The 24,915-nt window shown below is 35.1% G+C and overlaps 1 protein-coding gene and 1 pseudogene across 2 annotated transcripts in view; both read left to right on the top strand.

Annotated features, from left to right (window-relative positions):
* Positions 1–24,915, top strand: part of DARS1 (aspartyl-tRNA synthetase 1) — a 60,112-nt gene that overhangs the window by 21,899 nt on the left and 13,298 nt on the right. For both annotated transcript variants that reach the window (XM_024569624.4, XM_024569623.3), the window contains exons 5-8: positions 19,392–19,494; positions 22,076–22,156; positions 23,264–23,323; positions 24,487–24,598. In XM_024569624.4, the coding sequence (XP_024425392.1) occupies positions 19,392–19,494; positions 22,076–22,156; positions 23,264–23,323; positions 24,487–24,598 (356 nt within the window). The remainder of the gene's footprint in view (positions 1–19,391; positions 19,495–22,075; positions 22,157–23,263; positions 23,324–24,486; positions 24,599–24,915) is intronic.
* Positions 11,633–11,733, top strand: LOC112313206 (U6 spliceosomal RNA; annotated as a pseudogene).

Raw genomic sequence — 24,915 nt, 5'->3', positions numbered from 1 at the left:
TGTGGGTTGTGCATATCATCTAGCCTTTTAAGGTCAATCTATATCCTATGAAGTGGGGCATAAATAAGCTTGGCCCCTAAATATAAACTCTATATAAAGAGCCTTCTAATAAAGAGAGCCCCTGGAAACTACAGACATATATGCTAAATATATTTAATATACTGAAAACTACTGGGAGGTTATCTTTAAATCAGCAAAAAAATAACCTTAATGTCTTTTGTTTTTTATATTTTAATTGGTTCTGAAAACTAATATATGAAGATGGCAGTTCTATTTAGACTGTATTTTTTCCATTAAACTGCATTGTAAGCTTATTGTTATGTTCTTGAAGAAAAGATTCAGGTCTAAAAATCTTTTGAAAATCCTATTTACCCTTAAGATTTACTAAGAGGCATTCTACTAACAAAACAATCTATTGATTTGATGTCTTCAGAAGTAGATGCATAAAAATAGTCCACAAATAGTTTTTTCTTATTATTTTGGATCTTTTTAGAAACTCCTGGGACTTGATTAAGAGCAATTGATCATATCAGGTATTAACCAAAGCACTAACTGGAATAGCTACTTGGAAATGGTCTCTCAAACAGAACTTAGTTCACTAATGCCCTTATAATATATAAATTTTAAAAAGGCCCTCATCTAAATGGGAGAATGTAAGGGAGATATTTCTTTTAGGCAATAAAATAATTCAGATAACTCAGCTTGGATTTCATAATCCTGAAGTAGAACTCAATCAAGATGTAATTCAGGCTGAACAATTAAGTTGTGACTTTGATTTTTTTTTTTAAACAAAGAACATGGAGCTATTTTTAGTCCCTTAAAAATTGACTTTATATAATTAGTAATGTGTGAGAAAATATGGTTTCATAATAGAGCTGTTGCAGATTATAAAGCTTTTGACTGGTTATATACAAGTGAATGGAGCCAGTTTTATACAATAAGCCTAACATGTATACTTAGGTCATAATTATTTCACTTTTGGCACTACTCATATGTTAACGAATCTGGCCTGAATAATTAGGAGTAAATGTGTTAATAGCTTTTGCTACCTAGTGAAAAAAAGAAAATTCTCTTGATTAAGACCCTCTGGCAAAAAATGATGAGTTTTTAATTTTTGTGGTTGGTTGATTGTGTTGATTGTTCTTAGGAACATAATTTTGTGCTTCTGGGAAGTCAGCTTGTCTTTTTTATGTGATTTTACACTATACTTTTAAGGTAGTTCACAAATTGGCACATGGCTTGTATGACAAACGCTAGTATGATCTTATATTCAAAGTACCAATTTTTAAAGAAGAAATTCAAGCACAGAAAAATTTGCTCTGGCGAGGTGGCTCAGTTGTTTTGAGCGTTGTCCTGTACACTAGAAGATGGCAGGTTTGATTTCCAGTAAGAACACGTACCTAGGTTGCAGGTTCGAGCCTGGGTTAGGACACGTGGGGAGATAGTCTCTCTCCCACCTCCCTCTCTTCCCTCCCTCTCTCTCTCCATCTGAAATAAAAATCAATGGTAGAAAAACATATCCTTGGGTAAGGATTTAAAAAAAATTTTTTTTTACTTTGAAATGGCCTGTTCTATTCATGAATTAAAATAAATCAAGTGAAGTCATATTGTAAATTCTAAAGAACTTTCAGAACTTACTTAAGAAAAAAATGTGTTGTTTTTTCCTTCATCATTCAAAATCCTTTTCCTAAAAATTATCTTTACTGACTAGGCTTAACATAAAAAAATATGTTTTATATAAAATGGGTGTGCCTTGGCTCCATTGTGAAAACAATGACTAAGGTAGTTACATACATTTATCTTTGAGGTTGGCTACACACTGGTGCAGCCACTGTGGAAAGCAGTATGGGGTTAACTCAAAAAATTAAAAATGGGTCTGCTTTTTGACCCAGTGATCCCACTTCCGGGAATATACCAAAAGAAACCCAAAACACTAATTCAAAAGAACATGAGCACCCCTATGTTCATTGCAGTGTTATTTACAATTGCCAAGATATGGAAACAGCCCAAGTGCCCACCAGTAGATGAGTGGATAAAACAGCTGTGGGACATTTACACAGTAGAATACTACTTGGCCGTAAAAACAAAATTTTACCCTTTGCGACAGCATGGATGGACCTGGAGAACATTATCCTAAGTGAAATAAGCTAGTTAGAGAAAGACAAATATCATGTAATTTCACTTATATGTGAATCTAATGAACAAACTGAACTAACAAGCAAAATATGGACAGTTCTTTATCTATGAAGGTAGAGAAAAGGGTGACAGCTATTGGGAGTGGGGAGGTGAGGGGGTGGAGGGATGGAGCAAAAAGGTGAAAGGACTCATGGACATGAACAATGGTGTGGTGATTGCAGTGGGGAGAAGGGTGTAAGGGGGTTAAATAGTAATGGAAAAAATATAATAAAATATATTTTAAAAAAGAAAAATTCCTCTGACGTTAACAGATGGAGAGTAAAATTTGTATAATTTGCTGTGGTCTAACTATATTATTAGCGTTATACTACAAAAATCCTAAACTACGGCTCACATGAACTTTCTATGTTTTGAAGCATGAAGGATAATCCAATTTTCAGTTATGGCACCAGAATGATAGTAATAATATAATTATTTACTGATGTTTTAAAAAATACTTGAGAGTAAAGTCTTCTATTGTGAGTTTTCTAACGTATTTGGCATTAATTCTTTTTTCTCATTTTAGTGTTGCTCATTATAATTTCTGCCATATGTTAGTTGGTTTTAAACAGAACAGTCCAATAATTTATTAGACTAATATTTATTGATATATACAAGCTCTTTCTGCTCCCTCTTTAAGTCCATACTTGCCAGAAGCTTCCTTTTAAGTGCTATTTTTCTCAAAAATCTTTAATGGCTTTCTATTTCCAGCCATGTCCAATTTTGACTGCTGGTTCCCTCGTTACAGTGTTATTTGCCACTGCTTCCCAAGGTACGCTCTTCAGGTTGGGCAGACTGCGTATCTGCAATGGCTTCTTCTTACTTTACTGCTTGTGCTAAAAGCTTTGGCTTTATTTAGTAAATTTTCATTTTTTCTCACTTAGTTTAAGCCCATGTACATCATGATCCTCACTGATTACTTTCTCTTATCATTTCTTTGGGGTCCACAGATACGTTCTTAAAAGTTTGGAAGTATTCTATATTTTTTAAATTTTAGTGTACCTATTTTTATTATTGTCTTAAGGTCATATAAGGGTATTATTCTATATCATTTTAAAACCTAACTTATAACAGAATAACTGTGTAAATTTAGTACTTTCATTTAGCATTTACTGTCATATTTACATCTGTGTTCATGCCAAACAAAGTCAGATGATGTCCATGTTCTGTACAAATTAAGATTTCCCTGTGTTTGAATAGTGACACATGCTGAACGAGTTGGTTTACTAGGTGGCACTTGATAGTTAAGAGGCATCCTGTCCTGACCAGGTGGCTCGGTAGGTTGGGCATCATCCTGCAAAGCTAAAGGTCATCGGTTATATTTCCAGTCAGGGCGCATGCCTGGGTTTTGGGTTTGATTCCCCAGTCACTGCGTATTTGAGAGGTAACCCAGCGATGTTTCTCTCCCTCTCTTTCTCCTTCCCTTCCCCTCTCTCTAAAAAGAAATAAAATCTTTTTTTAAAAGAGGCATTCTAAAGTTTTAATAGCCTATGCCATTCAAAGAAATGTATTGAATCCTATATATTGAATCCAATTTTTTGTGTAAGGGCCACAAAATCACTAAGAAGTATAATCATGTCCATGCAAGGAAAAATGTTTCCATTTCCAGTTCTAGTAGTTACCAGATTAGATACCCATTTGATTAAAATTTCAATTAACAATGCTACATTATTAACTTTCACATGAACAAGAGATAGTTTTATAAAAATATCAACTGATACTTTATTTAAATCACTCTTTGCAGAATTTTGGTTAATTTTGAGGCCTAATTATTCAGACCCAACCTCAAAGTTAATATTTAATGTAATTGTGAACAGGCATTCTTCACATTACTAGTATTAAAGTAAAAATACAGAAACAGATTAAATATAGAACTGGATCAAAGGTTACAGCTTCATACAGTAAATCAAATGTCTGCAATTTAGTGTTTGCAAACTTTAATATTGTTTATTTGAATTTTTTGTTTTTGTATCTTTATTTTGTTTAAAATTTCATTTTGATTTAAAGGGATGTAAGCATAAGGCATTTATACTAGTTTTATACTTGTAGATATTTAAGTAACACAATAAAACTTATTTAAGTGCTCACTGAGGGTTCCTGGCATTTTTTGTTCCACTAAAGAGAGCCCATGCAATAGTTTGAGAACCAATGGTCAACGCCATGTTGAATGGAATCTTACCAAGCTTATTTTTATCTTAAAATTCTGGAGGTTTTTGGTGAAGAAAAATTAGTTCACATAATAAGTCATTATGGAACTACCAGGATGATTTAAACCTTTAATTTTTAGAAAGCACCAATGCTGGATATAATAGAGAGCCAGAGAGCCCAGAAGCTTGGCTCCCCACTAAACTAGTCATGTGACTTCATAAATTGTTTACTGTATGCTACTCTCACTTCATTTTTAGAGCTAAGACTCTTCTTTTAAAATCTTTATTTCTACTCACCTGGGAAATATAAAAGTCTGAGATTGAGTATGGTATTAATTCACTGTAATTGAAAGAAGTTACTTGATATATTAAAACAAGTTTGTGCTTGCCTTAGAATTGAAATACAGATTTTTTTATCACAGTGGTTTAATATTTTTAAAAATAATTTATGTTTTGGAGGTTCTGTTTGACTTAAATGGCAAATATATTGTTTCTCCTGTTTGGGCATTTTGAATTCTTTCCTCAGTGATTTGTACAATTTAATTTACATCATTGCAGCATTTTTTGTTGGTGTGTTACTCGAAAAACTAGTATGTGGCAACTTTATAACCTGTCCTTCTTTCTAACTAATCTTGTATTATACCTTTTCTAAGATTTAAAATTATTAAGTTAAATGTGGGTGGTTATGTAGATCTGTGGAACACATTTCTCATTGCGTATAGTAAGATTTCAGCAAATTATTTCTGACAACTAGAAGGCTAGCAAATTTGTTGCCAGTTTTGCTAAAAGCCTTTAATACTCAAGTACCTGTAAGTTGTGTTAAAATTTTAAGTTTTTGTTGATATAAGAATATGTAAATATGCAGAAAGAAATGTTTAAAACAATACCTTTACCATTCTTGACTTGGGAGGGGGCAAAAGGAGGTAAATAGGAATAAAATGGAAATAGTATTAAAGAATATGAGCTGGTAACTACCTAAACTCACAATCATGATCATCACCTAGCTTTCACCCACTCCCAAGTTTACCCTTACCATCAACAAGTAACCATCAGTATATATCAATATATAGGATTTTTACATATTTTAGGCCTTTATTGTAACAATGTAGTATAATAAACCTCTTGAGGGGATTAAATCTGTGGTACATAAAACAATCTGAAATAAAAGGTAAAAACCATTATTTATACAAAGTTTATGCTGTTAACCATTTCATAATTATCTTGGGTATATTGAATAGATTCTGTAAATACTGATGGAGTATACTCTTCTTCAGTGACCTCTGTAACAGGTGTTATATGTTAATGTGTATAATTTATATATGCAAACACATAATTTTTTTGATCCTCACCTGATGATATGTTTATTAATTTTAGAGAGGAGGAGGGGAGTCTTGGCTTGTGTGGCTCAATGGATTGAGTGCTGGCCTGCGAACCAAAGGGTCACCAGTTCGGTTCTCAGTCAGGGGTCATGCCTGGGTTGCAAGCCAGGCCCCCATTAGGGGGTGCACAAGAGGCAACCATACATTAATGTTTCCCTCTATCCTCCCTCCCCCCCTCTCTAAAAAGAAATAAAATATTTTTAAAAGAACTTAAAAAAAAAACAGAGAGAGAGGAGGAGGGTAGAGAGACACATCGATTGGTAGCCTCCTGTTCATGCCATGGCCGGTGATTGAACCCGCAGCCTAGGAATGTGTCCTGACTGGGAATCAAACCCACAACATTTTTGGTGTACCAGACAATACTCCAACCAGCTGAGCCAGCCAACCAGGGCAGGTGCCATATATTTTTTCAGTGAAAAGCCATTGAAAAAAGCCCTCCCATACACACTCAGACTTTTATTGCTTATGAAATAGTATTTTTAATATTTAAGAAATTTAATCTATGACTTACACTCAATATAATAAATAAATGAAAACACTTATTTGTGAAGATATACATACACCTATTTTCACTGCAGCATCATTCACAATAGCCAAGACATGGAACCTGTGTCTGTCAGTAGATGATTGGATAAAGAAGGTGTGGTACATATATGCAATGGAATACTACTCAGCCATTAAAAATAATGAAATAGTGCCATTTGCACCAACATGAGTGGATCTTGAATGTTATGCTGATAAATCAAATGGAAAAGGACAAGAGCCATATGATTTTATTCATATGTGAGATATAAAACAAAAAGCAAGAAATGAACAAATAAAACAAAAAAACTCATCAGTACAGACAATAGAATGGTGGTTACGCAGCAGAAGGGGGTTGGAATAAGGACAAAGTAGGTAAAGGGAGTCAAATACATGGTGATGGAAAGAGACTAGACTTTGGGTGGTGGGCACACAATAGAATATTTAAATGTCATATTATAAAGATGTACTTCTGAAATTTATATAATATTAACCAATGTCACCCCAATTAATTTTTTAAACATGCTATAAAAACAGTGGCAGGAAAGGTAGTTAGAAACTAGAGAGCTTTATGTTTATAAAATTATTTTTTCTTGAATAATTTCAATGTAAAAATATTTGATAGCTCTAACTATAAACATGAAATCTAAAATTCACTAGGCAATTTAATAACTGCATCTACTTTTGCTTCCTTTTTTTTTCTTATCATCATCAGCACTGCCACACAGTTCATCTTACACATTCTTAACACTCTAGATATGAGAAAACACAGTGCCACTCAACAAAGCAGCTGTATGGTGTGTGCAGCTGATGTGGAAAATAAGACCACAGACTCGGGTTTTAAGATAAGAATTTATTTTTTACTAACATTCTGGATACAGGAAAGAAGTGAAAGAATTTGGCTGGGTAACTGATGCTATCCTTAACACATCAGGCTCTTTTTTATACACTTGCACAAACTAAACTCCTCTCCTAGAATTGCTCTAGTGTCAGTAAGGAAGGACATCTCGGGATATTCAGGTAGGGTAGGTGTTCTTTTGGGTTAACATTTTGTAGAGTGGTGCTAATATTCAGTCAGTTCTGCTGTAATGTAACAGGTGCATTCCTAAAATCACTGATATGCAAGATGATGCAATTAAAAAATCAAGGCTTACGTGGAAAACAGGTTAATGGCACAATAAAAAACTATCAGTGAAAAAGTTTTATAAAAAACCTGATTTAAAAAAACATAGAACAGTTTTATACATGTTGAAGGGGTGAAAAATCTATAAACAATAAATGTCTCACTTTAAAAAGACACTCTGTGTCCTTGTGGAAGTGGGTGTCAGCAGAGTTGCAGCTTGTAAATTATTGTAATGTGGTAGAAGGAAGATTGTTTGAAATCGGAAGGAAAGTTGGACCATCATGGGGATGGGTGGGACTTGTGACACAGCAGGTGTTTGAGATGTGTGTTTCACGTACTCCTACATGTCTTAGTTCACCAGAGGATAGTTGTCTATATTGGCCTAGTGTTTCTCACTGATGAAGCACAAAATTCTCATTATGCTCAGATTGATCCATAATATATCAATTGTGTTGGAATTGACTCACATTTTCAAAACAAATGTTACAGCAAAACTGGCTGTACTCTTAAAAAGAGATAATGATGTTTGCCCAGTGAGTGGGTGAAAACATTACGAGTCTTACCTGTTTGCTGACTCTTTATGTGTGGAAGTAAAGAAAAGAACATGAAAATCGACTTCAAAGGTTTAAGTTTGAGAAACTATGTGGAAATGACACCAACAAACTGGAGTAAATTCCCCTATCGGTTGGGACTAAACACAAGACACTCTCTGGAGCTGGGATGAACTTAACCTTCCCTTAGAACATTTGGCCAGATGAAGAGTGGATATTAAACAGGGGTGGAGCTCTGCTAGCAATGAAGAAAGAGTGGTTTGGATAGGCAGCCTTAAATATAAATAAGTTTATATATGTTGAGTAATGTATGCTGAGTAAATGAAGAGAAGATACAGCCTTTTGAGTTTGTGAAAAGCCCAAACACTAAAATAGGTTGTTTTACTGAAAACCATTTTGCTTTTCTGGCTGATAGTATTCTGCTCCTTTCATTCTAAATGTTTTTTGGGTATCTGTATGGAACACTTTCACCTTAAAATTCCTTTGTCTTTCTCTACTATCTTCACCATTTATTTTAACTCACTCCCATGGCCACATCTTGCATATTGCCGCTCAGAACTTCATTTTAAACTCCAGTGGTCATTATAACCGTAATTTCCACCTTTCTTCCTCTCTCCTGCCTCCTAATCTGTTTGACTTCATGCAGCCCCAGTTCCATTCTGAGAACTACTCTCACAGCACCCCTTTTCATTGTTCCCTGTCTCATTGTTTCTCTTGCCCTGTGAATGCCCTACACACTCCCGTACCCTGTAGACTCCCGATCCAGCAATCATAACACTGAGGTTAAAGAGTATATTGTGTACTTGTGGTACAACAATTGATTTCATTATTCCTTGGCTTGTCCCAATAGAGCATATTGGACTTTATCTTGAAAATAGAAATTTATAGGCTGCCTGTTTTCATTGTTTCTGTGAACTCTTCAGGATCTATTCCTCTTTATCCCTTAGTTTCTAAATATAATTAGAAAAGGAAAATTTGGGAGACACTTAGAAGTTATAATACATTAAGTGATGGAATTCCATTATGATTTAAAAAAGCACATGAACAACAACATAAATTTTGGTGGATTCTATTTATTTAAATAAAGCAAAAATCCTTCTTGTAGATGTTTCCAACTTGTTTCAGAAATTTGAGAACCAGTGAAGCATGAAATAATTCAAATGAACATTTAGTAACATTTACTTTGAGAAACTAGCAGCTTAGTGAGCCAACTAACCATTCTGCTATAATCTTTGGTTTGGAAAATAGCATAGGTAGAAATATATTCATGAGAAAAAGACCATTTCTATCCTCTAATTTTCATTCTGTCTGAGTTTTTACATATGAAATTTTTATCTTTAGTACTAGGGCAGTGCCTAAGGACTGCTTATTCTCAAGGTGTTTCTGTTTTGAATAGTGCTACCAAAAAAAGAGTGGGCATTTAAAACATGTGAACTTCCTATATAACCAAATGGGAGAGAGAATGGCATTTATATGTTAATTCCATAAGGCCCTACATTTCACTGTATTCCCTCTGGCCATATACCAGATGGAATAAAGCAAGGACTCCACTATTACAAATATCAAGTCAGATAGCTCCAGCTGGGGTTTTCTAATCATTTAAAAGGCAGAATATGAGGTCGCTTTTAATATCTTAAGTAGATAACTATCTTAGCATTTACTTTAGATATTAAATCTGAGATTCTTATCTTTGCCTTACTGACTAGATTATATTGTTAGTAGTTTCTAGCTTTTCAGTATTCTCCTTAAGACCAAAATTTAGAGCCTAATGTGGGATCAGTTGTTTTTCCCAAAATTACCTTTCCTAGGAATGTCCAGTTAATTAATGCATTAATCTGAAAAGTTCATTTACCAATTGGATTAAGTGCCACAGGACTCTTCAACACATTATTTTAATCAATTTGTTGGAAAGATCAATTTTCTCATGGTTGAATGCATATAAAAATGAAGCAACCAAATCAAATGAGTTACATAGGAAGGCTGGCAAATTTCACTCCCTGCAGATCTTTAAGAACAGGTCCTTAATAGTGTGTACAAAGTGGTTTGAGATCTTTAAATGAAATGTTTGGAGGCAGGAAGGTGGGATATATATCCAAGCCTGTGTTTCTGGACCTCCACTTTATGTTGATATTAATTTTCTAATGTTTAGTAGCTAGTGTTTGAGTTCAGGCAAAAAGTCATCATTTTTTTTTTCTTTTTTAAATTGTTTTTTCTTTAATGCCATTTTAAAGTAATGAACAGAGAGTAGTCTGTGTTAGTTATGGTTGAGACTTTAAAGGCAATTTTTTTTTAAGGCAGCCCTGGCAGCCTTTTTGTATTGACTGCTATTACAGTCTATAGTGAATGTAAATGTGAAGTTTTGAATTTTAAAGCTAAAGTTACCGTGACTACTATAAAGGGCTACCATTAATTTGAATAGCAGTTGTTAAAGTTAAAAATTATATTTTCCTCTGTGTGCTTAATGTAACATGCCTCCCTCCCAGCACAGAAATGTTTGGATTCTGGGGGGGGGGGGGGGGGGACTTTTTTCAGACTGTTATTTGTATACACAGGTATTTTTTTTTATTTTTCTTCGTATTAGTCATTGTGGTTAAGTGATTTATAGGTAACTGATGAGTCACAAGTATCTTTCCCATCTCTAATGAGTCACCTAGCTGCATACAAGTTTGTTTACTTTCCTTTTTAGATCTTTTACATAAAAATAATGTTTTACTTAGCCAGTAGATTAAAATTTCAGTTTGCTACATTAACTTTTAAAACTCCAAAATATCAAAATACTCAGAAGTCTCATTGACTTAGAAAACTTTTATTTAGCACCTGCTCTGATACAGGTACTCTGCTGGGCTGGGGTACCCAATGGCACATATCACTTAAGGAACTTAATTTGGGGAGAGGGTAAAAATAGGTAAACATGGTACATGTACTGTGGTAGAAGTATATGTAAACATCACCTACAGTTGAGGCCCAGAGGGAGGTGGGCATGTGGGGACACCTTGAGCGTCATGTGGATAAGTTGGTAAACATAGGCTACTGGGTCATTATACTGTTGTGGATTGCAACTCTGAACAACTGTACCTAGATGGTGTATACCTCTTTGTTGGAATGAGGTGGTTATCTATTGTAGGAGAAACAAACTTCTGTATTTGGTCCTGTCCGGTTCAATATTTATATCAAAAACTTTGATAAAGGTGTATTGTACTTTAAAAGTAGGTCTAAAATCTAGGGTCAAAATTCTAGACAATTCATGGAATTAATTCTTCTAAGTTAACTATAACTTTAAGTAATAACTTCATGTTGTTTTATACAAAAATTCTCATGAATTTCTTTTGAGTCTGGCAAGAACAGCAGACATTAAGGTTCATCAGCATTACTGGAGAAGATAGCACAATTCTTGGGCATTTTGAAAACTATTCATGAAGGGCAAGTGAGCTAATGATGCGTTCTGGAGTTTGTAAAATTGGATGCTCATTTTTGAGCCTAACAACTCTAGTACAATAATCTGTACATGATTTTACTAAGCTGTATCATCTTAAGCCAATTACTTGACCTTTTAGTCTCAGTTTTCTTTATAAAACGATGGTAATACCCACCGTGTAGGCCCTTGTGAAGTGTGAGTGAGATGGTATGTGTATAAAATACTTCATGTAGGAACTGAAACATGAAAGGAAATTGACGTGGGAGTAGTGATGATTTAGGTATTTATGTCTATTAAGACCAGTTTCATTTCAGCTGTAAATATTAAAAGAACTAAGCTTCATCAACATTAAAGAATACAGAGAAAATGAGCAAAACTACTGTACAAGGATGACAGAATTTATGAAGCATTCCATATTTTTTTTTGCAAATGAGAAAAAATGTGGAGGCATATAGACCAAGTAGTAAACAGTGATTATAGGAAAAACAGGGTGGGGTGGAGGGATGGGGAGAAAAGGCAGACAACTGTAATTGAATAACAATAAAATTTTTTTTTTTTAAAAAAAGGGTTAGATATAAGAGTTAGATGATAGGGGACTTAAACTTTTAAATTCACATGTATATTTGGAATTTTTAGTAATTGGAATTTTAGTTTGGAACTTTTAGTAATAAGTATAATCTTTTATAATTATCAAAAATGCTCAGAGACAGGTATTCAGTCCTATAGTTGATATGTTATCTATATTTATGTTAACCTTATATATAAGGTTAATATCTTCTATCTGTATTAATCCTGCATAGTTGATATATTAACTGTTTCTTTTGATACATGTTACTTCCTTGCATTTCTAATGCTATTCTCTTTTGATTTTTTTTTTTAAATTTTTTTGTTCAATTACTATTGTCCACATTTTCCCCCTATTACTCTCCCATACCCTGCCCACCTCCCACATTCCCACCTCCCACATTCAATCCTCCCCTCCCCCTGTTGTCCTTGTCCACGGGTCCTTTATTAATGTCCCTTGACCTGACCCTTCCCCTTCAATCCCTCGTTATCCCCCTCACTCGTCCCCTCTGGTCACTGTCAGTTTGTTCTTTATTTCCATGTCTCTGGTTCTGTTTTTCTTGCTTGTTTGTTTTGTTGATTAGGTTCCACTTACAGGTGAGATCATACGGTATTTGTCTTTCACAGACTGACTTATTTCACTTAGCGTAATGTTCTGCAGGTCTATCCATACTGTCACAAAGGGTAAGAGCTCCTTTCTTTTTGCTGTGTAGTATTCCATTGTGTAAATGTACCACAGGTTTTTGATCCACTCATTTACCGATGGGCACTTAGATTGTTTCCAGCACTTGGCTATTATAAATAATGCTGCTATGAACATTGGGTGTGTGGGTTCTTTTGAATTGGTGTTTCAGGATTCTTAGAGAATGATCCCAGTAGTGGAATTGCCAGGTCAAAAGGCAGTTCCATTTTTTTGATATATTTTTTTAAATGTCTCCTCTATTCTCCCACCCACACTTCTACCACGGTCTTCAGTGTTTCTAAAGGATAGTAAATAATATGTATAAATGAGATTGACACCCTCCCCCAAAAAAGAACTGATATGTGTGTGCCAAAACCAGGAGGTGATTCCATATAAGTTATTTTCATATTGTTTACACAGCACTGATTTTTTTAATGTTTTACAGTTGTTCCAATTATTTCCTCCTTTGCCCCTCTCCACCCAGCCCACCCTCCACTTCCATAGTCAACCCCCACCCCGTTGTCCATGTCCATGGGTCCTTCATATATATTCCTTGACTAATTCCTTCACCCTCTTTCAAACCATCCCCCCTTCCTTCCTGCCCTCTTACTGCTGTTCTATTTTGGTTCTATTTTGTTGATTCATTTATTTTTTCCATTAGATTCCTCTTATGTGAGATCAAATGGTATTTGTCTTTCACCAACTGGCTTATTTCACTTAACACGATAGTCTCCAATTCCAGCAGTGCTGCTTTTGAAGTGTGTTTACAACCTTCTTTCCCAGAGCAGTCACTTTGAAGAGGACAGTATTCCCTTGAATGGATGAATTCTGCTGGGTTTGATTAGAAATCAACCCCAATATTTTATAGTAAAATTTTGTGTATCTGGTTTTTAAAAATATCTTTACAGTGCATAATACACACTGTTGGTTTGCAGTGTGTACATGATGAACTGTAAACAAACTTTTACTATTTTAAAGACCTTTATTATGATCAGATGATAGCTTTGAACTCAAGGATTTATTAAAATTTCATAACTTTCTTGAGCTTAACATTGTATTAGTCAGCTGTTGCAAAAACCCTCTGTAACAAACTACCTTAAAACTCAGTAGCAAGATAGTACTACCCAAAGTGAGCCATAGATTCAGTGCAGTCCCTGTCAAAATCCAAATGGCTTTTTTTTTTTTTTTTTTTTGCAGAAATAGAAAAATCCTTCCTAAAATTCATATGGAATCACAAGGAACCCTAGCCAGCCAAAACAGTCTTGAAAAAGAAGAACAAAGTTGGAGGACTCACACTTCCTGATTTAAAAACTTAGTACAGTCCTGGCTTGGTGGCTCAGTTTGTTAGAGTGTAGTCCCTTAACCAAAAAGTTATGGGTTTGATCCCTGGTCAGGACACACACATAGGTTATGGGTTTGATCCCCAGTCAGGGTGTATATGGGAGGTAACCAGTAGATGTTTCTGTTTTACATTGATATTTCTCCTTCTCTCTCTCCCTTCCTCTCTCTCTCCTCCCCTCTCTCCCTCCCTCCTTCCCTCTTGTCTCCCTTCCTCTCTCTCAGGTAAGGATTTAAAAAAAAAACTTACTAAAAAGCTACAGTAATCAAAACAATGTGCTAGCATAAGGATAGACATATAGACCAATGGAATAGAATAGAGAGCCCAGAAATAAATTCTAACATATTCGAGGCCTGTGCAGAAAAAGCCCAGCCATTTTTAATATGACAAGAACAGATTTGCACAACATCTATGTAACCTGGCAGCCAAGGCGAGTGGACTGGAATGCACATGTGTGAACAGCGACCACCTCACTGTACTAGTCAGTGGGGATGGTAGATGCCATTGAGTGAGCAAGTGTACTGTGTGGTTGTTACATTCAAAATGACTGAGGTAGTAGAGCAACAAATCTGCATCAGATTTCTCATTAAGCTTGAACATTTCTCCACGGAAACTATAAGGATGATTCAGGAGGCTGCAGCTATGGGCAACTGATGATTGGCAGCTTTATCACAACAACACGCCAGCTCATACATCATGTCTCATGCAGTTTTTAGGTGATATGGTTAAATCACCCAGGTGACTCAGCCCTTCCACAGCCCAGATTTGATGCCCTACGACTTCTGGCTTTTTCCAAAACTAAAATCACCTTTGAAAGGGAGGAGATTTCAGACCATCATTAAGATTCAGGAAAATACAACGGGCAGCTGATAACAATTGGGAGAACTGTGTGAGGTCCCAACATGCCTACTTTGAAGGGGACTGAGGTGTCATTATCCTAGGTACAATGTTTCTTGTATCTTCTTCAATTAATGTCTCTATTTTTCATATTACGTGGCTGAATACTTTCTGGGAGACCTTGTAGTCAAATGATTTTTGACAAGGGTTCCAAGACCATTTGGTGGGTAAAAAACAGTCTTTTCAACAAAGGCACAGTGAAAATTGGATATCCACATGCCAAAGACCTTACCTTATACCATATATAAAATTAATTCAAAATAGATAAATGACCTAAATGTAAGAGCAAAAATTATAACATTCTTTAGAAGAAAACATAGGCCAAAAGCTTTATAATATTAGATTTAGCCAAAAGCACTGGTGATAAAAGAAAAATTAGATTAATTGCACTTCAGAAATGAAACTTGTGCATGAAAAGGCACCATCAAGAGAGTGAAAAGAGAACCCACAGAATGGGAGGAAATATTTGCAAATCCTATATCCAATAAAGGAATAATACCCAGAATACATGTAGAACTACAATTCACAACAACAAAAACCCAATTTCAAAATGGACAAAGGAGTTGAATAGACATTTCTCCAAAAAAGATAAGCAAATAGCTAGTAAACACATGAAAAGATGCTCAATTAATCATTAATGAAATGTAAATCAAAACCACAATAAGATACCACTTCATACCCACTAGGATGACCATTATTGGGGAAAAAAACAGAAAATAAGGTTGGTGAGGAATGGAGAAATTGGAATCCTTGTATTGCTGGTGGGATTGTGAAATGGTACAACTGCTTTGGAAAGCAATGTGATGGTTCCTCAGAGTTAGACATAGAATTTTTGTATGATCCAGCAATTATTCTTCAAGATACATACCCAGAAGAATTAAAAGCAGGAACTCAAAGAGACCATTGTATTCTGTTGTTCATGGCAGCATTATGCACAATAACCAAAAGATGGAAACAACCAATGAATAATTGAATGGATAAGCAAAATGTATGTATATATATGAAATATCATTCAGCCTAAAAAAAGAATGAAATTCTGATATATGCTATAACATGGATGAACCTTAAAAACCTTATGCTAAGTGAAGTAAGTCAGACACAAACGGACAAATACTATGATTCCACTTACCTGAAGTACCTAGAATAATAAAACTCATAGAGACAGAGAATAGAGGTTACCAAGAGCTGGGGTTGGGGGTACCTGAAGGTACCTGAAGGGAGTTCATTGTTTAATGAGTACAGAGTTTCTATTCGGGATACTGAAAAAGTTCTGGAAATGGGTAGTGGCGATTGTTGCACAACATTGTGACTGCCACTGAACATACACTTAGCTGTGGCGAAGATGGTGAATGTTACATACTACATATTTTATAATTTTAAAAAGTTGTAAAGGGAAAATAAAACCCTGAGCAGCATACAACAATAAACTGATTTCTTGCTTTCACAGCTGTGGGTCAGCTAGAGTTTGGCTCACCTAGGCTTGTTTTGAAGCTGTGGTTCGGGTCCTGGTATTTCCTTGTTTCTCAAATTTGGACATGCAGCTACCTGAGCATCATCTCCTCAAGAGAAAAGCAGAAATGCTGAAGGGCAAGTTCAACTGCACGAGCACATTTTAAACCTTTGCTGGCATCACATCCACTGACATCTCATTGATAAAGCAAGTAATACGGCCAAACGCAAATTTTAGGGGCAGAGAAGTACCTTCTGTCCGCCCTGAAGCCATGGCAAAGGTGTGGGTGCGTACTGCTGCTGGAGGGGGATGAAGGTTTGGGACCAATAATTTAGTATACTACAGAGATATGTGGAAAAGCTTTAAATTTTTTCCAGAAACATTCAATAGTAAGACGTTACTCATTATTGTAGACTGAAGCTTACCTCCTTCAAGTACTGAAACTAGTTTGACAATTTTAACAGTCTTTGAAGTCTATATTACACATTCTTTTTAACTTTTAATATCAAGGCTCTATTCATCTTATTTGTAGAGTGATTAATTATATTTAGGATCACAAAGGTAGTTGGAAAATGAAAGGTATAAGACAATGCAGTGATAGTATGTTTTGGAAGGGGGTGGTAATAAAAATAGCTGACTTAACTCTTAAAAAAATGTGTTTTATTTACTTCATCTATTTCTCCTATAATAAAATAGTTCCCAGGAGTTCCTCTGCTTTTCACCATGTATGCTTTCTTCTGCCAAGGCTTTTGGTTGCTTGTTAGTCATAGCACTCTTAAAATACAGACATAGTGGCATATTAGTTTTAAAATAGGGTCTCTCTATGGTAACAGTCAAGCTATAGAATATACACTATAAAGTATTACGCCATCTTAACATACAATGTCAATTAAAATAATTAGATTTTTTCTACAAGGTGGAATTTTATCTAATACTGGCAGTAGTTTATTTAAGTATTCCTGTCCCTCTTGTATGGACATTAATAATACACACTATAACTTTTTATTAGTTCTAACTAGCAAGTTCTAGTCTGATCCTTTTTCACAAATTTCACACTTCGGTTGTAATGTTTTTTCGTCTAAATTCATTTATGTCTAAAAATAAATAAGGATAGATGTAGATATAGAGATATTATAGCTAAATTGTCCGAGTTTTAAAAAATTATGGAATGATTTTACTAGTATCTAAATAGGCTATTAAGAGCATGTAACTACTAGATAACAATAAGGGGAAATACTGAGTTTGGAAGAGTAAAAAATATTAGTTATAAGCATCCTCTGTATCTGATTAATCCTATCTTATAATTGATTCTGTAGACCAATTTGTGATAACAGAAGTTTAACTTTGGTCCTAGTTTAAGAAACAGGTCAGGTTTTCAGAAGTTCTTTTGTGAATTGTTTAGTTTTGGAAACAATGTTTAAAATGGTGGTGGTTTTCTAATCTAGCTAATCAAGTATTTCAGCATGCAATACTACTGAATTAAGTAAAGTACTAAAGGTAAACTTAGTTCCAAGTTCAGCTCCTGGATAAAAGGAATCATCTGGTACTATTGAGGGAGAAGGAAGAGAAAATTTTGTTTTCTTTAATTGAAACTTTAGCTAGCCTTGGGCAGGATGTCTTTACCAGTTTCTTGCTGGAAAAATAGTAGCATTAGTGCTCAGTTCTTGAGAATAGATGTGTTTGACTTGAGTAGGCATGAAGAAGATTCTGGAAGGCCTCCCTCCCTAGGGAGTCAAAGAAAGTGAGATAAGAGAGCCAAGGTGGCCAGGGACATAGCTGGAATGTAGCAGGGTAGAACTCTAGTTGGGGCAGGTCAGGTTACTCAGTGAAGCAATACACAGATCAGTAGGGCAGAGAAAACCTTCCTGAGAGAAACATGTAACGTGAGCAGCAGAATTCTCACAAGACCTGGATTATGTACTCCAATATCAAGTTTGCTCATGCAGACAGACAAGGCAAACTGGTAGGTAGCTGGCATGGTGAAGATGCGGTGACATTAGATTGCTGGTATTAGAAAGCCCTTTGAACAATAACTGAAGTCTTGATCCCTTCAGGTCTTAGAGGAGCCTTATCTTAGTTCACCAACTCTCTCTTTTACCTTAGCAGTTGTGAGTTTCTTCGAAACACGAGATTTAGTTAGACATTAGGCAATAGCCCTAGTTCAAGGAAATCCACTCTGTCCCAGGTGTCACACTGGCATTATTCTTCCCTCCTTTTTTCACCTCACTCTGCAGCTCCAGTTACCTCCTGAGAGTCTTAATTGATAGTCGTACATTAGTTGAGCCACCATGATGCTGCCATCAGTCTCCAAGACCTGAAAGTTGAATCTTACCCGTTTCCACAAATACGTTGTGGCACATTCTGTCAGTACAAGAATGTACACAAAAGTAAAACTGATATATTTTGTATGGGAACTACCTTTTTGGATTATACCCTTTCTCTTTTAGTTATGTATGAGAGACCAAAAATAATCAATTGGTGAGTTTATAAACTACTTTATAAATTTTATATTTCAGAATTTGAGTGTCTGTTGTGCAGAATTCTTGTTTGCTGTAGAACTAAACTACCTAGAAGATTATTTTAGTGTATATTCAGCTTCATACAGACATTGTTAATTAGGATTACACCATCCATTGGGCTGTCTGCCATAAATCCAGTCAGGGACAGTGTATACCGAGAAACTGTGGGCAATGAGTATTTAATTGCAGCGCCCCAATGTCCTTTTATTACCTTGAGATCTTTTCAGTTGACCTTCTTTTATTATTTAGTTGTATTACATACCAGTAATGGCATTTATTGAAGCCAATGTTTCTTGTTATAGGAAATGCTGATCTTAGTAAATTTCATCTATAGTGAGAGAAACTTCTTTAATAAATAATTGAAAGACCTTTTCCTGCTTTTCATGATTCATTGCTGGTCCCATTGTCTTTTATGTCCAGAATATTTTATAAATGGTAACCAAATTATGGCATCTAGAAAATCGTCTCTTCAAGGAGTCTCACAAGGTGTTAAATAGACGGGGTTCATCTCAAGTGGTTTACTCTATTAAAGAAGCGTTTAATCAATTCAACTTTACTGTTGAAATTTCAAATGAGTTCTGACACCTCTGACAAGATGATTAAAGTTGGAAATTTTTTCTTTTGACAGCATCAACAAAGAGAGCATCGTAGATGTAGAGGGTGTTGTGAGAAAAGTCAATCAGAAAATTGGAAGCTGTACACAACAAGATGTAGAGTTACATGTTCAAAAGGTAACTTTTTTTCAAAATACAACATTGTGTACAGAAATAGATTTGAGTAGTTCTTATAACTATTCATGTTAAGTCTATTTCTTAATAATTAGAGTTGATATAAAATGTTGAGATTTATAAATTTGTTACTGAATCAATTAGCTTTTGTTTTATAACAGAGTATCCCATACTTAGTGGCTTAAAACAACAAACATTGATTTGCTCACTTTTCTGTGCATTGGGCGTTTAGGGTTGGCCCATCCTGATTGGCTCTTCTGCTCCATGTGTTGTCGATTGGGCTCACTGATATTTCTAGAACATCTTTTCCTGTGGCTTCTCTTCATCCAGCAAGCTAGTTCAGGCTTGTTGGCATGGTACCAGCATGGTTCCCAGCAACAAGAGAAGGAAGCCTTAGTGTGCAAATGCTTTTCAAGCTTCTGCTTTTGTCACCTTTGCTAAGAATTTCATTGGTCAAAGCAAGTCACATGGCCAAATTCAGATTTAAGAGGTGCAGAAATATATTCCACCTTTAAATGGTGGGAGAGGCAATATAGGAAAAGGACATTTATATAGGAGCAGGAGGAATTACGGCAGCCATTTTTGCAAACAATCTATCATAGTCACATAGGAAAATATATAAAACACATTAAAAAAGCTTTATTCACTATTATGAATCTAATCAGCCATGAACTTCCTTATGATGATGTACTTCTAAATATTGATTAATTATACTATCTTGATCATTATCTTTTCTTATAATCATTTTATTTCTGATATTTTACAGTATAGAAAAATCAAGAGACAATACCATATTTATCTTACGCTCCAGCAATAACGACTTCTCTTAAGCAGTCTACCTGACTGCTCTATCTTAAATATGCTTCACACACACACACACACACACACACACACACACACCCCTGTGAACATACGTAAGATAAAGCAGTCAGGCAGACTGACAGACAAATGCAGAAGGTAAACTCATACATGCACACTTATTTGGGAGTAAGGTTATTTAACTGGAATTGATTATCGTGGAACTCTTCAAGACTTAGAATATCATGTATTTGTTACTGACCCAACTTGCCAAATTACTTTGTTCTCTTTGTGCAAGGCTCACTTTAAACCAACGCACCAGGAAGTCTATAACCTAGTAAAGAAAAATATATGGGTATTCTGACCAAGAAAACCAACCCCCTATTTTCCAAGCAACATATATTTTTCAGTACTTTAATAAATAAAATTTTAGTGACTAGAGCAAATAAATGTACTTCCAAAATATTCTAATTATCTAGCATTTAGTATGAGCTTAATAAATGTTAATAATAAATATAAAGCCCAGACAGCTTATAGACAAATTTTCCCTCAATAAATATAATTATAAATTATCTCACAAAGTACAAATATTTTATAGTAAATAGAACCTTATAATAAGGAATGACTTACCATTTATTTATTTATTCAGCCAGCAGTTACTGAAAATACACTTTGTGCCAGCAATATGTGAGGTTCTAGGGATTTGAGTGCTCAGAACCTAGTGAAGGGGACAATGAATTTCTACTAGTTATAAAAATAAAAGAGGTAGCTCTCCAGTTCTCCAACTTTGCATTGTAGATCAAGTTTCTGTTAACTCATCAAAGGGAAGTGCCATAGCTTGGCTGTGGGAAGTGCTGACAAATAATTCTATTTTACTATGAGGAGGACTAGAGTGTCCTCCTGACACATTTTCTTGAAGTATCTCAGCTGAATGCTAAATGTGATCTGCCAACTGGAAGAATATAATTTCCTGAATTAACTAAGTAAGGTCTGTTTTCCTTTGTGATTTAGCAGGATTTCCAGGTGCAGTTGGGAATAATTAATAGGGTAACATTTTTTAAGGGTAGCTAATTCATTATGACCTAACTACTTTTTCACACTAAAATGTGCAATTAATGTGAGTGAATATTGAGGGATTTTTAACACCTTAAAGGAATACCCTCTTACAGTGCTCCCAACCAGGAGAGCAGCAGGAAAGGAGGTGTGTTCAATGAAAAAAGGCAATGAAGGGATAGTTCGGAAAAGAATTAGAAAAGGAAGGGGAGCTACAGCAGAGTTGGGCTGACCTTAGTTTTAATGGTAAAAATGGCTAAATGCTGCTAACAATAATAACTCATTTGTTAATGGCCCCTTCAAATGAGCAAACTTTTTCTGTTCATTATTCCATTTGATTTTTACTGTTGACCTCATTTTATAGAGTAGAATATTGAAGTTCTGAGGTTTGATTTGCCTGACAACTTTCATGTGACAAAGTGAGGACTTAAACCTAGACCTCTCGACTGCAGTTATTACTTACTTACCACACTGGTATGCACCTTATAGTTTACAAAGTATTTGTATATATGTTACCTCATTTGACTATTTCAACAACCCAGGGAAGTAGGCAAAAAATAGTATTATCCCCATTTTATAGATGAAAACACATGTACTATATTGTTTGATTTTAGCATGTAGTTTCAGTTAAACATGTATGCAAATATTGCTTCACGTTCAAGTAGATTTTTTTGAGCAAAAGATGACAGGTTTTGTGTGCTTTGTGATATTTTTGGTAATCTCTCACTTTCAGATTTATGTGATCAGTTTGGCTGAACCCCGTTTGCCCCTGCAGCTGGATGATGCCATTCGGCCTGAGGTAGAAGGAGAAGAGGTAAAAATTATGCTTTTGAAATACCGTGCTTCCTCTGTATGTTTAGTTTGCAAAACATTGAAAACTTGATTCCCTGTTGATATGAGTTTCATCTTTATTTAAATTTATTATTACATCAACAATTCTTAAACTTTTTAATCCCCTTTACTCTCAAAAGTAATTGACTTTACAAGTTTTTGTTTTGTAGGTTTATCTGTCAATATTTGCAGTATTAGAAGTTAAAACAAAAAATTTAATATTTATTTATTAGAAGTAACAATAATATAAATACATCTACATATCTTTATAATGCTTGGCTTAATAGGCATTACAGTTAGATTCTCATTTGCTTCTGCATTCATTTTGTTGTGATAGCACATGTTATGAAGCCTTTAAAAGACTCTCAGTATAGTCAGGAGAGAATGAGAATGAAAAGGTATTATGAAAAATAGATTGACTTCATGGACTCCCCGAAAGTTTCTCACTGGTGTCCAGAACATACAATGAGAAAACTGCTAACTACTTTAGTTTTTAACTAGCAGGTAAAATCCAAGAATCAATGAAGGTACAGGTGATTAATTCTTCTAATGTACCAATAATGAGGCAAGGCTTTTGGGGGTGGAGATAGAAGGAAATCATTAATCCTGTTCATTCACATTTCTCTTCTTTCCATATCTCTCTCTCAACAGTAACTTCTTTCTAGCCCTACTCCTGTTTTTTGGATCCACATTAGAGTATAATATTAACTTATATAAACACATCTGTCACTTAAAACTAAACATGGCTGCCCTGACTGGTGTGGCTTAGTTGGTTGGAGCAACATCCTGTAGAACAAAAGATCATGGGTTTGATTCCCAGTCAGGGCACCTACCCAGGGTGTGGGTTCGATCCCCGGTCAGGGTACAGATGAGAAGGCAACCAATTGATGCTTTTCTCTTACATCAATGTCTGTCTGTCTGTCTGTCTCCCCTCCTCCCCCTCAAAACCATGAAAAAATGTCCTCAGGTGAAGATTTAAAAAAAAAAAAAAAAAAAGGGTAAACATGGCTTCTAACAGTGTTTTTCCTGTTGTGAAAAAAAAAAGTACAATCTGTTGTTTTTTCTGTTTTTGTTTGTTTGTTTGTTTTAGGAAGGAAGAGCTACTGTTAACCAGGATACAAGATTAGACAACAGAGTCATTGATCTTAGGGTATGCCTCATTTATTTATTAAGTGACATGATTATGCAAAAATCTAGGAGGGCTGGGATAACATACCTATTTCAGGCTTGTAGAACTAAGTGCCATTTGCTTATATGTAAGTATGATAATACAAGAAACAGTTTGCCTTTCCAACTGACCCTTCCCCTAAAAAGAATTGCGGGCAAGGACACTCAGGTAACAGTTCACAGGATATTGAGTTGCATTGTTTTAAAATAACAGGAACATGAAGCCAGTAAATGGGTGATACTTGTTTTAGACAAGTTAGTAAGCAAGTGAAAATATAATAACCATTAATATCACTACAAAATTGTGAAATACACTATGTGTACATTTTAGAACAACCTGGTGAAGATTAATAATTAATGCCTCAATCCTCTGAAGTTGATCTGAGCACAGAATTAATAATAAAGAAGTACTTGGTCCCTTGGTTTAGATAGTAATCTCATAGGCTTCTGTTTCCTTTTCTGGCTTGGTTGCAAGTGAAAGATTTCAGTGGTTTCATCATTCTAGTAAAACCAATGTCATCTTTCTTTCTTAATGTTTTGACGGCATCTTCCTCCTTTCCATAATATATTCCACCTACAGCTTAAATTCTTCGTCACTTTATAAGTTCTTTCTAACATTTCTGCAGTCACACAGGTCTACCCTTATTGTATACCCATGTTTCCCCTGATTATTTGCTTTTTGTCTACTCCTACCTTTTCCATATTAATGTGTAGTATATAGAAAAGGCTGGAAATAATCAAAAGTCCTCTTGATACTGACTAGAAACCTCAGGATTTTCATAATTTTGGCCACAGCAGTTAAACATCATGCTGTGTTTGCCCGTGCTATTTGTTCACACAAGTTATATTGGTAATGCCTCTAGAATTTGGCCCAAAGAATATTTTTCCTTGGCCCACATCATTTTTTCTTTAATTTAAATTCATTGCCACCATTGCAAAATGGGGGTTTTCACATTAGATATAAATGGCTTTCTTTAAAAAGTTGGGGATGAATCTGGCAGTAGTGGGCCCTCACAGCAGCACCAGCTAGCACTCTAGACCGGGCATTATGTTTTCTGCTAAGCCCTGCCCCACCCAGGAGGCATTGCTGATTTATTTCCTTTATGTGTCAAATTGATTTAATTAAATTTTATTATTGTCTTATAGACATCAACTAGTCAGGCTGTCTTCCGTCTCCAGTCTGGCATCTGCCATCTTTTCCGAGAAACTTTAATTAACAAGGGTTTTGTGGAGATTCAAACTCCTAAAATTATCTCAGGTATGCTTTAAGATATTTCTCTTATTTTTAAAGAAGAATTTGCTTTAGCCCAAGTTGCTTACTATTAGTTTAGTTTTGTTTTTAATTTGAGAATCCCAAGTATCCCTTAAGGCTTATTGCTGTGAGACTATTTCAAAGACTATGCTATATAGCAGCACTCACATCTCACTAACATGAATGATACTATATCCCCTTATTTCAGGAATCATTATGTGATAGTGATTATAAAATGAGACGATAACACACCAAGGAAGATTATTGTTAAATAAGTTGCACCAGAAACTACTTTCATGATAAAGGTTTCTTTTTAAATTGGT

This window comes from Desmodus rotundus, chromosome 2 (genome assembly GCF_022682495.2).
Source record: "Desmodus rotundus isolate HL8 chromosome 2, HLdesRot8A.1, whole genome shotgun sequence".
Classification (NCBI taxonomy): Eukaryota; Metazoa; Chordata; class Mammalia; order Chiroptera; family Phyllostomidae; genus Desmodus; species Desmodus rotundus.
This window is presented reverse-complemented; position numbering and strand designations above follow the sequence as displayed.